The 13,510-nt window shown below is 39.0% G+C and overlaps 1 protein-coding gene across 1 annotated transcript; it reads left to right on the top strand.

The window, feature by feature from the left end:
* The first annotated feature begins 275 nt into the window (after nucleotides 1–275).
* Nucleotides 276–1,658, top strand: LOC110907057 (proteoglycan 4-like). The gene has a single exon (XM_022152089.1). The coding sequence runs from the start codon at nucleotides 276–278 to the stop codon at nucleotides 1,656–1,658; it is 1,383 nt and encodes a 460-aa protein (XP_022007781.1).
* The last annotated feature ends 11,852 nt before the right edge of the window (nucleotides 1,659–13,510 follow it).

The raw sequence follows: 13,510 nt of genomic DNA, 5'->3' as shown, positions 1-13,510 counted from the left end.
ATGTCTGCTCACATAGGATTGGACGAGGCCTTAGTGACATTAAAAGATGCAAGACTAGTTAATTTTGTTATGTTTCTTTATTGTTAAGACATTGTAACTCATTTAATTCAATATAACGAAATTTGTTCAATCCATGGTTGTGAAACAATGATTCTGTTACAACACTCCCCGACGTTTCCGCCACGTTTTGTTGTTTTACGTGGTCGGGGTGTGACAATGCAAACTACGTTGATCCTGATCCAGTTGATCATCAAAACTGGAGAAACGAAGAAGAAATGAAAGAGGCAGCCTATGCTGATGAGCTGAAGACTCTTGAAGAGTTCAAACCTACTCGTAATGATTGGTTTGTTAAAGAAACGAGGAGGAGACGCAGAAAGGTTACTCCTAAAGCTCAAGAGGGTGAGGGATCATCATCACAACCGAAGAAGAAACAAAAGAAAGCCGCTAAAACGTTATTGATTGATGAACCTGAAGAAGATGAGCCAGTTGTAACTGCGGAAGAAGATTCGTATAATGTTGATGAAAACTTGATGTTTAATGTTGATGTTTTAGGGACTGAGCCAACAGTGAATGTTGAAACTGAACAAGCTGTTAATGTAGAAGCTCAGAAAGAGAAGGTTATTGACGATATTGAAGGTGATGATGTTGATAAAGATACTACAAGTTCCTCGAGTTCTTCAGAAGATGAAGTAGATGAAGCTGGACGTTTAAGAAGAATTCAGGAAGCAACGGAGAAAGAGAAGTTGTTGAGAAAGAGGAAAAGGCAAGAAAAGGAAGATGCTCCATATGTGCCATCTCCACAACATGTTTCTGAATCGCAATCACCTTCTAGTGGCAGAAAGAAGGCCGGGGCAAGAAAGAAAGTTGTATCTCCAAAGATCCGGAAAGTTACACCAAAGATTTCAAAGCCAAAGATCGTCTTAAAGAAGAAACCTTCCAAAGAAACCAGTAAACCATCAACACCACCACATGAGCCAACACCACCTCAATCTCCAATTCAATCACCTCCACGACAACCTACACCTCCACAACAACCTTCTCCACCAAAACAACCAACACCACCCAGACAACCATCACCAATACACCCTTCATCACTACATCTTTCACCACCACAACAAACCTTATTCACATCGCAAGAAATCTTTCAAACACCACCACTCACCCAAGGTCAACTAACACCTGGTTCTGCTGGGCACAAAGGTCTTCACATTCCTCATGATAATCTTGAAGACATTGGAGATTTCGACTTTGCAAACGATGAACAAGTTAAGAAGTTGGAAAAGAAGATGGATGAAGTGTTGGATGAAAACAAAAAGTTAGCTGCTGAGAACAAGAAAGTTTCTAATCGTGAGAATATTCTTGAAATGCGTGTGAAGAGGCTGGAGATTGACAACAAAGAATTGTTGAAGAAGATTGACACTGATCAATCTGAGATTGATATCTTGAAAGTACGAGTTGCTGAACTTGAAGAAGAAAAAGCTCAAAGAGATGAACAGAATAAATACTTCGAGTTGAAAAATAAAGAGCTTGAAGCTGCTAAGGCTTTGAGGGAGCATGAGTTCTACATGTTAAACAAAGTCGTTGAAAGTATGCTCGGAACATCAGTTGAACAAAAGTTTGAAGAGATACAAGTTGAAGAACTAAGGGCACAACGTTAAGCTGATATTGATGAACAAATGAAAGATAAAGGCAAAGGCGTTGAAGGTAGTTTAGTAGTGATAGAGAGATCAATTGTTCCTTCCATGGTTGTTGAAAATCCTGAACCTATAACTGCTATATCTGGTCTGTTTGAGGAAGAAACACATCTTGATGAGCTAGCTGGTGATGATGATGATGAAGAGGATGATGATGATGAAGAGGGTGATGATGAGGAAGATGACGAGGATGAGAAAGTATTTTCAGCTAGAAGTCATGGTTCTGATAACGACGATGACGATGCTCAAGGTGGTATGGGTGTAAAAGTGACTGAGGCTTCCAAAGAAAGAACTGTTGATGATTTTCTAAATGATTCTGTGTGATACTCAAAACGTTGAACATGTTGAGAAGTTAATTTTGAGGTTGGATACTTACAGGAAAGAAGGTGAACATTTCATACGTACACGTTGGAAACGATTAAAGAAATGACCCGTATGGTGAATCCTGATTTCAAGTTCGATTTTGAGGAAGAATTGAATGCCTTCGACATCAACCAATAGCCTGAATACGAGTATAAGTATGTTGAGGATGCTGATATGTATGACAGGGTTGAGGTTGAAGATTGGACGGATGATGAGAGTGTTAGTGAAGATACTTCTCAGTTGCCTACGCTGATGGAGTTCTTTACAGAAGAGAACATGGATGAGTTGAGAAGAAAAGTTGTTGAAATCTTAAAAGATAACAACTTTGATGGTACTCCCAAAGACATGGAAACGGAAGAAAGGAAGAAATGGTTCAAAGACAGTCACGAGAGGAAGTTCAAAAGACCGTTGAAGTACTATCAACGTGATCGAAGTGTGTCTCTTGGTGACATCATTAGCTGGGGTTTCTTACCTCAAGTGAATGCTTACGCAATCAGGAGAGAATGTGGGGTGCAGTACTTTGAATATTTATATGACGTGATGTCATTACCATGGTGGTATGTGGAGGAGCTGTCAAAAGTAAGAACTTTAGATTATCCGGTACGAAAGAATGATATTCCTATGTGGGGGTATATAAAGTTTGAAGCATTGAAAGAATTTCAACACTGGAAGCCGCATTACCCTAAGAGAGTACGAAGAGTAGATCCGGAAACAGGAGTTGAAGAAATTATCCTTAATGTCAAAAAGCCGAGGACGATGAAGACTATACCAATGCCAAAGATGGAGCAGGATTTCTATAAAGGCTTCTTGGGTTGGGTATATAGTTATATTTCGACTAAGGCTGTTATCAATTATTGAGCTGGAGGGGAGATAAGGGAGATACATTTGTATGACCCGATGTGGCTAGTGAACTGCTCTGCGAAGGATATTGAATGTCTATTCATCAATAAAATTCACTATCAAGCTGAAGATAAAGAGCAGGCCATGCAATTTCAACATGTTGCTACTCTTTGCTTTCAGAAAGGTATTAATTCTGAGAGTAAATGGAAGTCATCTTGGTGGTCGCTCGAAGAGAAAGTGAAAAGGAAAGCTGAACGTGAACATCAAAAGCTTGAAGAAAACAGAGGTAAATGGATGAATATTCAAGCTGAAGAAGAGAAGGCAAGAAAGAAAGATAATGACAGGATAAGGAACGCGCTTAGGAGGAAGCCTAAGCCAAGAGAAGAAAGGTATAGAGCGATCTCAAGACTGCGGCTGTATCCAAGGGGGAGTTTGTTGGTGCACGAATGTCTAAAGCCTGCGTCTTATGTCTTAGTTGTTCATGTATAGGGTCTAGAAGTGTTAATTATGTATAGTATAGGGGTTGATATGTAAATTTGGGTTTGTAAAGTCTTGATTTCGCCCCAAATGACAATGTGTCATTTGGGGCGAAATCACATCATTCTGATTTCGCCCCAAATGACACATGGTCATTAGGAGCGAAATCCCACCCCTATATATAGTAGTAGTGTTTTCTCATTATGTACGTGCATGTTTACTGTGTAGCCGAACTGTTGCTCAATTTTTTCGTGAAAGATTAATGAGAAAACCAGTTTAAAGTGATCTGCTTCTGTTTCTACTCAATTTCTACTTTGATTCATGCTGATTGTGTATTACCGCTGCATAATCAGTAGTATCTAGCTCTGATTGACTCACTCGACTGTCAATAACGGTCCTACATCTTTGTTTGTAATGACATTTGGAAGTATTTTCTATGTTAATCTTTGATGATTAGTTTGCAACCTTGTTATTGATATATTGATTTCTTGATTATAAGTAATTGTGTTGGATGATTGGTACTTGGTTAGTTGAGATAGTTGAAAAATGAAGCTTAATTAATCATGTATTAGTAAACTTTAAACTTGGTTAACTAGTTTACCTTGGTTAAAATGTGGGCACCATGATACTAGAAATGGTTAGTGGTTTAATAAAATGTAATTATTGTTAATCAAGAAAGCTTGCCGTCACGTAAGGACCTTAACGGGTTAAATGGTGTTGTTATGAATTCTTGCCATGATTTATTTGCTTGGTTAGTAGTTTAGGTCAAAATTGCTATCTTGGTGAATTTATGTGCAAGATTTGTAAAATGAACTCGGTTGTGATTTAATCTAGTTTATGCTTGTCTCGGTGGTTACATTGTGTTTATCGGTGTCGCTTTCCTTGTTTAAGTGAGGTTAGAAAACTCCTAACGGATGGCTAACTTATTTTTAAGAGATTTTCATAGACATTTATCAATTGCACGTTAAAGAACAATTTTAGGTGGTTAAAGTGTGTTTATCGTTTTAGGTTTCCGAATGATTGTCATGTTAGGATTCCCGAAAGGGATACTAATTGTCTTAAAAATGGAAAATTGACCGAATGCTTCTAGTTCCAAAACCGACTTAGTTGACATGCTTTGGTTGTGTATTAAGCAAGGCTATTTATCTATTTTAGTATTTGAAATCTACTATGTTTTATAAGTATTTGTTTATGCTTACTTTAGTTTATTAAAAATCAAACAACTTATGTTTTTACCGGTAGTTTAGTGACAAAGGTCTAGTATTATTTCTCCGCCCATTTCCTTGGATCGATACTTGGTTCTTACCGATACTTTACTACATATATGACGGGGCACACTTGCCTCTTTCGTGTGTGTTTTGATGTAAAAGTAATAATCACTTTTATAAATTTAAAACCAAATCGTGTGTAATTTCATTGTAAAAATATGTGTAGTCGCGCACACGTCAAGTTTTTTACGCCGTTGCCGGGGATCGAACCCGTGTCACCCGCGTGATAGGGGGGAATACTTACCACTATACTACAACCACCACCACATTCACCGCAGCACCATGGTTACCACCACTAGGAATGGCTCAAGGGCATCCCCTCTTACCCTGAGTTTTACCAGCAGTTCCAACAAATGCAGGTTAACCAGGAGCAGCATGGGATTTATATTGACCAGATTAGGACTAGTCAGGACCAGATCAAGGCTACTCAGGATCAGATCAGGGGAACCAGGATAGCTTGTACCAGGGAGTGCAAGTTGGGTTCTCATACCTGTTCGGGGATATGCATCATGCCTATCCCGACTACTTTCAACATCCTCCACAGTTCCCACCCTGGAACCCACCTGGTTATGGAGATGCGAGCCCGTCCAACACGAGAGATGATGCTAGCGGCGACGAGTAGGAGTCGGTGGAGTTGATCGTTTGTGGTTTTATTATTTTCGTACTTTGTTTATTTCGGGTGTTCATTTTGGTTGTTATGTCAAACACCCTCGGTTATGTACTCTTTATTTTCAGACACTTTACTTTATTTGTCATGTCTTTGTATGGATTTCTAGTACTTCTATTTATGTACATTATGGTTTATTTGTGTTTATTTTATTTCTGTTCTGTTTTGTTGTATCTTGTGACGTACATGCAGATTTTGGCTATCAAGTCTTTGACCGGAGCACGTGACAGATACAGCTTGGAAGTCTCGTTTCATCAGAAATCATCTTGAGGGGAGTACTATTATCCTTTTTCTCTATATTTAGGGTTTTGCATAGGAGACAATGCGAAGTTCAAGTGTGGGGAGGGCTCGGTGATGCACGGTCGTGCGCCTGGTCGCACGCCCGTGCCATTTGCCCAGATCAGCAACACAGAATCTTCATAATTATGTGTTCTGCTATTTTTGAGTGAAATTTTTCCTGTTCCCTCTATTCTAACGATATTCCTCATGCAGATGGATCATCCCTTCTTGCAGTTTAACCCTGATGATGAGAGAGAGGCTCTTTGTATCCCAAGACGTGACGCCTTATGGAGAAGGCGGGACAATTCGGCGTCCCCCGGAGGCTGGATTGGGATGTTATGAGAGATCTAAATCAGCGTGAGCGACTTGAACACATGATCACTATCCCACTTTCGCGTCTAGTCGATATCAACCGACCCATCTATCTTGAGCTAACAATAGAGTTCTTCTCAACATATACCTACGAAAAACCACTTGCTTATAGAAGGCCAAAATTCCGCTACAAGGAGCGGATAACTTTTAGGTTAGGTGGACGCTGACACACTTGGTCAGTGGGTCGATTGGGTAGGAGGCTTGGTATCTACACAACTGCAGACATGGATTCCGATTTCTTCACGGAGCAGTTTACCTTCCTGAGTGATGAAGCACGGGCCACGTTTTGGGCTGAAAATGAATCGGCGACCCTTACAACCCGAGAGTGTCTAAAGCTTCGCGATTGAAAGACCCGTTGCATCGAGTGATGCATCATATATTAAGCCACACCATCTGCGGCCGAATGGACAGTTTGGGGAACTGTCCAACGCCAGATCTGATATTTATCTATGCGCTGGTTGAGGGAGTACATATCAACCTAGCTGCAAGGATGGCTGAATATTTTGTGAAGAGCTCAGGGAGGACGCCCAACAGTCAAATTCACGGCAGTCAGTATGTGACCGAAATTGCTTACAATTTAGGCTTGATGACTGATGAGGTACTTGAGAGTCTCACTATGGTGACCGAGGGTGTATATGTTGATATTCGGTCATTGAAGGCGATGGGGTTGATTGCTGAGACGGATCGCGGGGATAGACTGAAGGGATTAAACAACGAGGTCTGGGACCCGTTGCCTCCGGCTGAGGAGGAACACGAGGATAAGGAGATGCATGATCTGGAGCATCAGGAGCAGCACGTACCACAGACACCACCACATTCATCGCAACACTATGGTTACCACCACCAGGAATGGCCCGAGGGCATCCCCTCTTACCCTGAGTTTTACCAGCAGTTCCAACAAATGCAGGTTAACCAGGAGCAGCATGGGATTTATATTGACCAGATTAGGACTAGTCAGGACCAGATCAGGGCTACTCAGGATCAGATCAGGGCAAACCAGGACAGCTTGTACCAGGGAGTGCAAGCTGGGTTCTCATACCTGTTCGGGGAGATGCATCATGCCTATCCCAACTACTTTCAGCATCCTCCACAGTTCCCATCCTGGAACCCACCTGGTTATGGAGATGCGGGCCCGTCCAACACGAGAGATGATGCAGGTGGCGACGAGTAGGAGTCGGTGGAGTTGATCGTTTGTGATTTTATTATTTCCGTACTTTGTTTATTTCAGGTGTTCATTTTGGTTGTTTTGTCAAACACCCTCGGTTATGTACTCTTTATTTTCAGACACTTTACTTTGTTTGTCATGTCTTTGTATGGATTTTTAGTACTTCTATTTATGTACATTATGGTTTATTTGTGTTTATTTTATTTCTGTTCTGTTTTGTTGTACCTTGTGACGTACATGCAGATTTTGGCTATCAAGTCTTTGACCGGAGCACGTGACAGATACAGCTTGGAAGTCTCGTTTCATCAGAAATCATCTTGAGGGGAGTACTATTATCCTTTTTCTCTATATTTAGGGTTTCGCATTGGGGACAATGCGAAGTTCAAGTGTGGGGAGGGGGTTAACTTTGTTTTTCCTCTAAAAAAAACAGAAAAATCATTCAAAAATATCTGTATTCTGTATATATTTTAGTAAATAAACCGGTTAGTTGTGTTTTAGAAAGCTTCGGACTTGATCGACAAGCAAAATAAATTTTGAAAAGAAAACCGGAAAGCGTGACAAACAAAGAAAAACTTGCATGATAGTTTTCACACTTTTACCCATTCATTCTATTACGTGAGCATATTTGAGCCTTGATATTGTTGTATATTTGTTCATTTCGGATATAGGAGTGAGCCGGATGTCTTGTGTAATTTAGAACTTGTCACTAGTATGCTTGTTAAGACCATGAACGTGCGGAATTGTGTAGAAGTGATAGAGGCACTTAGATTACCCCTTTGTTGTTAACCTTGTTCTTTGTGTTTTGTTTCCCGTAAACCTTACATTACCTTTAGGATTAACCATGTTGAGCCTTCCCGTTTACCTTTGTTTACCCAATATTATCGCCCACTTAGCCATATTTAGCCTTTTTATGTTTTAAATCTTTTAGTGTTGAAACTCGGTCAAAATAATCGTTTAACTAGCGCTTGTTATAGTTTATTATTCATTGTATAAATCCATTAGTGTGCAAAAAAAACGAAAATAAAACACCCTAAAATAGGGTGAAGTAGACAAAAATCGAGCAGTTTTGAACGCTAAAATGTTAAAATGTCGTTGATGAGCTCGATTTCGCAAAAGTCGCCTTTTTAAGGCATTTGTATGTATAGTTGTATAGTTGTATTGTTTGTTGCTAGTTAAACGCTACTACCGAGTTTTAACCATTTCGCCACTTTAAATATTCATTTCCATACCCTTCGCCCAAGCCTAACGTTAAAACCCGTAAAGACCTCTTGATTTACACTTTTATGCATGTTAGTTGGTGGAGACGAGATCTTATGACAAGCTTATGATATTACACATTTCATTGACGAGGCATTGAGTGTTTGCACATACACATTTTATGTATGTTTCATAAATAAAAGCGAGTGTGTGTGAACATTGTGAGTTGTGTGAAGATTAGCATGTTAAGTTAATTGAAAGTGAGTCACGACTTTTTGGTTATCACCATATATTAGCATATGCTTGTTTGGGTTTTATTCTTTTGATGTTGTCTTTCGAAAAACCGGCTAACCGTTGGTATTTGTTTCAATAAATAGTGTGTAAATTATCATTCTTGTTTGATTCTATCTTTTATTGCATTTTAGTTTAGCTTGCTTGAGGACAAGCAAGGTTCAACTGTGGGGAGATTTGATATTCGCTAATTTACACATATTTTAGTCCCCCGTTTTATGCGTTTTCGGCCGTAAAACCGTCATTCGGATACTTAATCATGTATACTTTTGTTTACAGGCCTAAAACAACATACCAGACAAGATGATAGGGAAAACGAGGACTTTCCGGACGAAACGACAAAGCTGCAGACATTCTGTTAGAATTCTGACCTGGGCAAGTGGAACGGTCGTGCGATCTAATGCACGACCGTTCATCTACGGCGAATGCAGCACAGTCCGGCAGTGAACGAGGGTGCGACTCGGCGTGCAAGCATATTCTGGTAAGGCACAGGCGTGCGTCCAATTGCACCCCGTGCGGATCCGATGTTCAGCCAAAGCCCGGCAATGCACTACAAGTGCAGCAGTCCGTGCAACATGATCCTGAAAATGCACGATCGTGCCTCAGGAAGAACGGTCGTGCGAGACCGAAGACCACTCAACTCTGCTGATGTCATGAACAGTAACTCCAATAATTCAAAAAGTGAACGGTCGTGCGATCGGATGCACGACTGTGCGAGATCGAAATTATATAAAAACTTGCAGAAACATTCTGCTCGTAACTCTGGACATTTTTGGGAGCGATTCTGGCAATTTACAGGCTCCGGAGGCTTCTGCTTTGACCCGGATTCAAGCCGCATTGTGCCTATTGGCTTCGTTATCTTCCAGATTCTTAATCTTATGCTTATTTATGGTTTGGTTTTCTAATCTTTCCATGATTTTGTTAATCTTTCAAGCATTTAGATTAATGTTTATGTATTATTGTAGCCTTTGGGCAAAAACACAATAATCCCTTGCTTGATTATAGCCATTAGTATGTTAATCTTTGTTTGTAATGACATTTGGAAGTATTTTCTATGTTAATCTTTGATGATTAGTTTGCAACCTTGTTATTGATATTGATTTCTTGATTATAAGTAATTGTGTTGGATGATTGGTACTTGGTTAGTTGAGATAGTTGAAAAATGAAGCTTAATTAATCATGTATTAGTAAACTTTAAACTTGGTTAACTAGCTTAGCTTGGTTAAAATGTGGGCACCATGATACTAGAAATGGTTAGTGGTTTAATAAAATGTAATTATTGTTAATCAAGAAAGCTTGCGTCACGTAAGGACCTTAACGGGTTAATTGGTGTTGTTATGAATTCTTGCCATGATTTGTTAGCTTAGTTAGTAGTTTAGGCCAAAATTACTATCTTGGTGAATTTATGTTCAAGATTTGTAAAATGAACTCGGTTGTGATTTAATCTAGTTTTTGCTTGTCTCGGTGGTTACATTGTGTTTATCGGTGTCACTTTCCTTGTTTAAGTGAGGTTAGAAAACTCCTAACAGATGACTAACTTATTTTTAAGAGATTTTCATAGACATTTATCAATTGCACGTTAAAGAACAATTTCAGGTGGTTAAAGTGTGTTTATCGTTTTAGCTTTCCGAATGATTGTCATGTTAGGATTCCCAAAAGGGATACTAATTGTCTTAAAAATGGAAAATTGACCGAATGCTTCTAGTGCCAAAATCGACTTAGTTGACATGCTTTGGTTGTATATTAAGCAAGGCTTTTTATCTATTTTAGTATTTGAAATCTACTATGTTTTATAAGTATTTGTTTATGCTTACTTTAGTTTATTAAAAATCAAACAACTTATGTTTTTACCGGTAGTTTAGTAACAAAGGTCTAGTATTATTTCTCCGCCCATTTCCTTGGATCGATACTTGGTTCTTACCGATACTTTACTACATATATGACGGGGTACACTTGCCTCTTTCGTGTGTGTTTTGATGTAAAAGTAATAATCACTTTTATAAATTTAAAACCAAATTGTGTGTAATTTCATTGTAAAAATATGTGTAGTCGCGCACATGTCAAACAGCCACTATCCATATACCAGAGGCGCACGGTAGTCCTCCACAGCTGTTCCTGCACGATTAGCGGGATTAGTTAGATTTAGGAACCCAGCCCATAGTGGATCTGGGTTTTCCTTGTGCATCAATGTAAGTCACTCTCTGCCACACTAAATTGTCTTTATTTAAAAATTTCGAAGGATTTTTAATGGCGGAATTTTGATGAGATGTATGAGATGAATTGGATTACGTAGCCTTAGCTTTAGGTTTCCAATGTTTATTTGACCATTGAGAATTGTTGTTACCAAAAGTTTTTTATTGATTTCTTCTAAAATCTTTTTGTTGATTTTGATTTCTACGTTTGGCTGCATTCCAATCTTGATCAGAAGGCTTAGCCTTACGATAGTTATTCTTCACTGTCTTAGATTTTTCAGTCGTCACTGACTCTGAACAAAGATATCGGTTTGGCATTACTTTCTGAATTTGTGCATATTTATTTTTAGACTGCACACTTGGGAGGTGAACACGGTTTCTGGTGATGTGTCCAGCAACTCCACAATTGAAACATGTTTGTCATTTCAATGTGTGGAAGTTTTGATGCTTCATAGCAGATGTGGATCTGTTGGGCTTAGAAGATTGAGCTTGCTTGATTTTTCTCGTTTGTTTAACTTGTGCCTTTTCTGAGCATTTAGGTACCTGCTGATCAGAACTAGCACTAGCACAAGTATGAGATTCAGATGGAGTTGATTTATCTTTGTTTAAAATTTTATCAGAACCATCAGATTCCGTTTTAATTTTCTCTTCAGAAACATTTTCTTGAAATTTTTCATTTATAATAACCACCTCTTCTTTTAGGAAATCAGATTTAGTTTTAATCTCAGAAGATGTTGAAACTTCATCAACACATGTTTCATCAACACATGTATCATCTGAGTTTGATAATGGTTCCTTTTCAACCTCGGTTTCCAATGAGGTCCCTCTAGGTTCAACATTAGGGACGTCCACTGAGACCGATTCAGAAGAAGAATCAGAACACTATTGATTTTCTTGAGAAGAAGTTTCAGTGGTTTCACTAAATGTATCCTGAGGCACCTCACCTGTCACACTGTCATCAGCTGAAGAGTTAGAAACATTAGAATCACAATTTTCAGCTACTGAAAAACATCCATCATCACACACATTATTCAAAGATTCATCGCAAGCATTCACAGTTTTGCCCAAAACATCAGGCCCAAAAGAAGACGAAACATAACTATGAAACGAGTTCAAAAACGATTGACCTAACACACAACCAGAATCAGTTTTATCAAAAGTAGATTTAGAAAAATCATAATTGAAAAGTTGTTCATTCCCAAACATATCTCCACACCTCACTTCAGGTACTTCATCTGCACATGATGAAGAAGCGTTAGGATCAAATGTACCCTTAGACATAAAATGAATTGGTTGAACCACCTGTTTTTCAACAGGTCTGCCATTAAATGATGACTTATTGTTTTTGGGACCATATGTCATTTTACTTTCATTCATCATCTCCTCCTTAGTCATAGGTAAATAAGTATAATTGTCATTATAAGGAGGAGGAACCTGATTGAAACCCAATTCACACCCTTTCTTTTTCTTGTATGCAAGCTGTTGATCACACAAGTTTTTAACTAGTTTGCTGGAAGAATCATATTTTTTAATATTGAGTTCATTTATTTGATATATATCTCTGATATCTTCCAGTTCTTTAGTCAAAATGCATACTTTCTCTTGAGCTTCTAAAAAATGGGTTGTTTTTACACTTACATCATCCTTAAGTATGATGATGTCTTTTCGCTGAGCTTCAATTTTTTCTTTAAAAAGTTTTTCATTGTTTGCTAAAGTGAAATTTTTCCTTTTGATGTCATTATAATCTTTGATTAGCTCAGCGTTGTGTAAACGATAAGCCTCAACCCTTTCCCGACACTCATGAGTGCAAAAGATAGAAAGTACCTCTTCCTTGGTGAGACCATGAACTGGGGTTAAAAGAATCTGGGTCATAAGCGCCAAGTTTTCAACTGAAGCCTCATCCTCAGGTGTAGAGTCTTGATCCTCGGAAGCTGATGTCATGAAAGCAATGTTATCTGAAGCAACTTGATTTTCTGGAGCTGTGATGTTCAGACGCTGAATTTCTGAATTCCAGTCAAATACACTTTCTGACTGAACCACTAATGCTTGAGTACTTCCACTAGCAGTAGCATCAGTGGTATTAGCTGTAGTAACGAGAGCTCTTTCCATATTTGGTGGAGCAGGTTGTGCTGGAGTTTGTTCTCTATTGACCTTAGGCTTGGGACAGTTTCTTGCCAAATGTCCTAGTTCATGACAATTGTAGCAGCGTAACTCAAATGGCATTTTTGTGGGTCCAGAAAAGGTAAGACCTTGCCATTTGTTTCTCCCGTTTTTTCTCACAAACTTTTTGGCTCTAAATGCTACCATAGCCATTTGCTAGGTTATATCCATTTCTTCTACATCTTCGGGATGAATTTGATCTAAGTCATCCATAGAGAACTTTGGAGGATCAAATTTACCTGCAGCAAAAGCATTCAAGCAATTTATAACAGAAGCAACTATATCAAGATTTTCTTTGGACTGTTGTGAGAAGAAAGCAATCATCTCATTTTTCGCACTGGAAGTTGACGATGCAGTAGTAGTAGTAGCGGTAGGTGGTGCAGCAGCAGCAGCAGGTGCTGGAGTTCCAGAGTAGTAAGCATTTGATGAGGTAGGAGCGGCTTTAGCAGAAGCAGAGTTGCTAAACATTTGAAAACCAGCGTGAGACATAAGAGCAGTGTTATTGCTTGATGTAGAGGGTGTTGCAGTGAATCCAGCGGCCAACA

Source organism: Helianthus annuus, chromosome 14, assembly GCF_002127325.2.
Source record: "Helianthus annuus cultivar XRQ/B chromosome 14, HanXRQr2.0-SUNRISE, whole genome shotgun sequence".
Classification (NCBI taxonomy): Eukaryota; Viridiplantae; Streptophyta; class Magnoliopsida; order Asterales; family Asteraceae; genus Helianthus; species Helianthus annuus.
Note: the sequence above shows the minus strand (reverse complement) of the source record. Positions and strands in the feature narration are given on the sequence as shown.

Excerpts from the sequence above, each read along its gene's own strand:
- LOC110907057 (XM_022152089.1), top strand. The coding sequence starts at position 276 with ATGAAAGAGGCAGCCTATGCTGATGAGCTGAAGACTCTTGAAGAGTTC.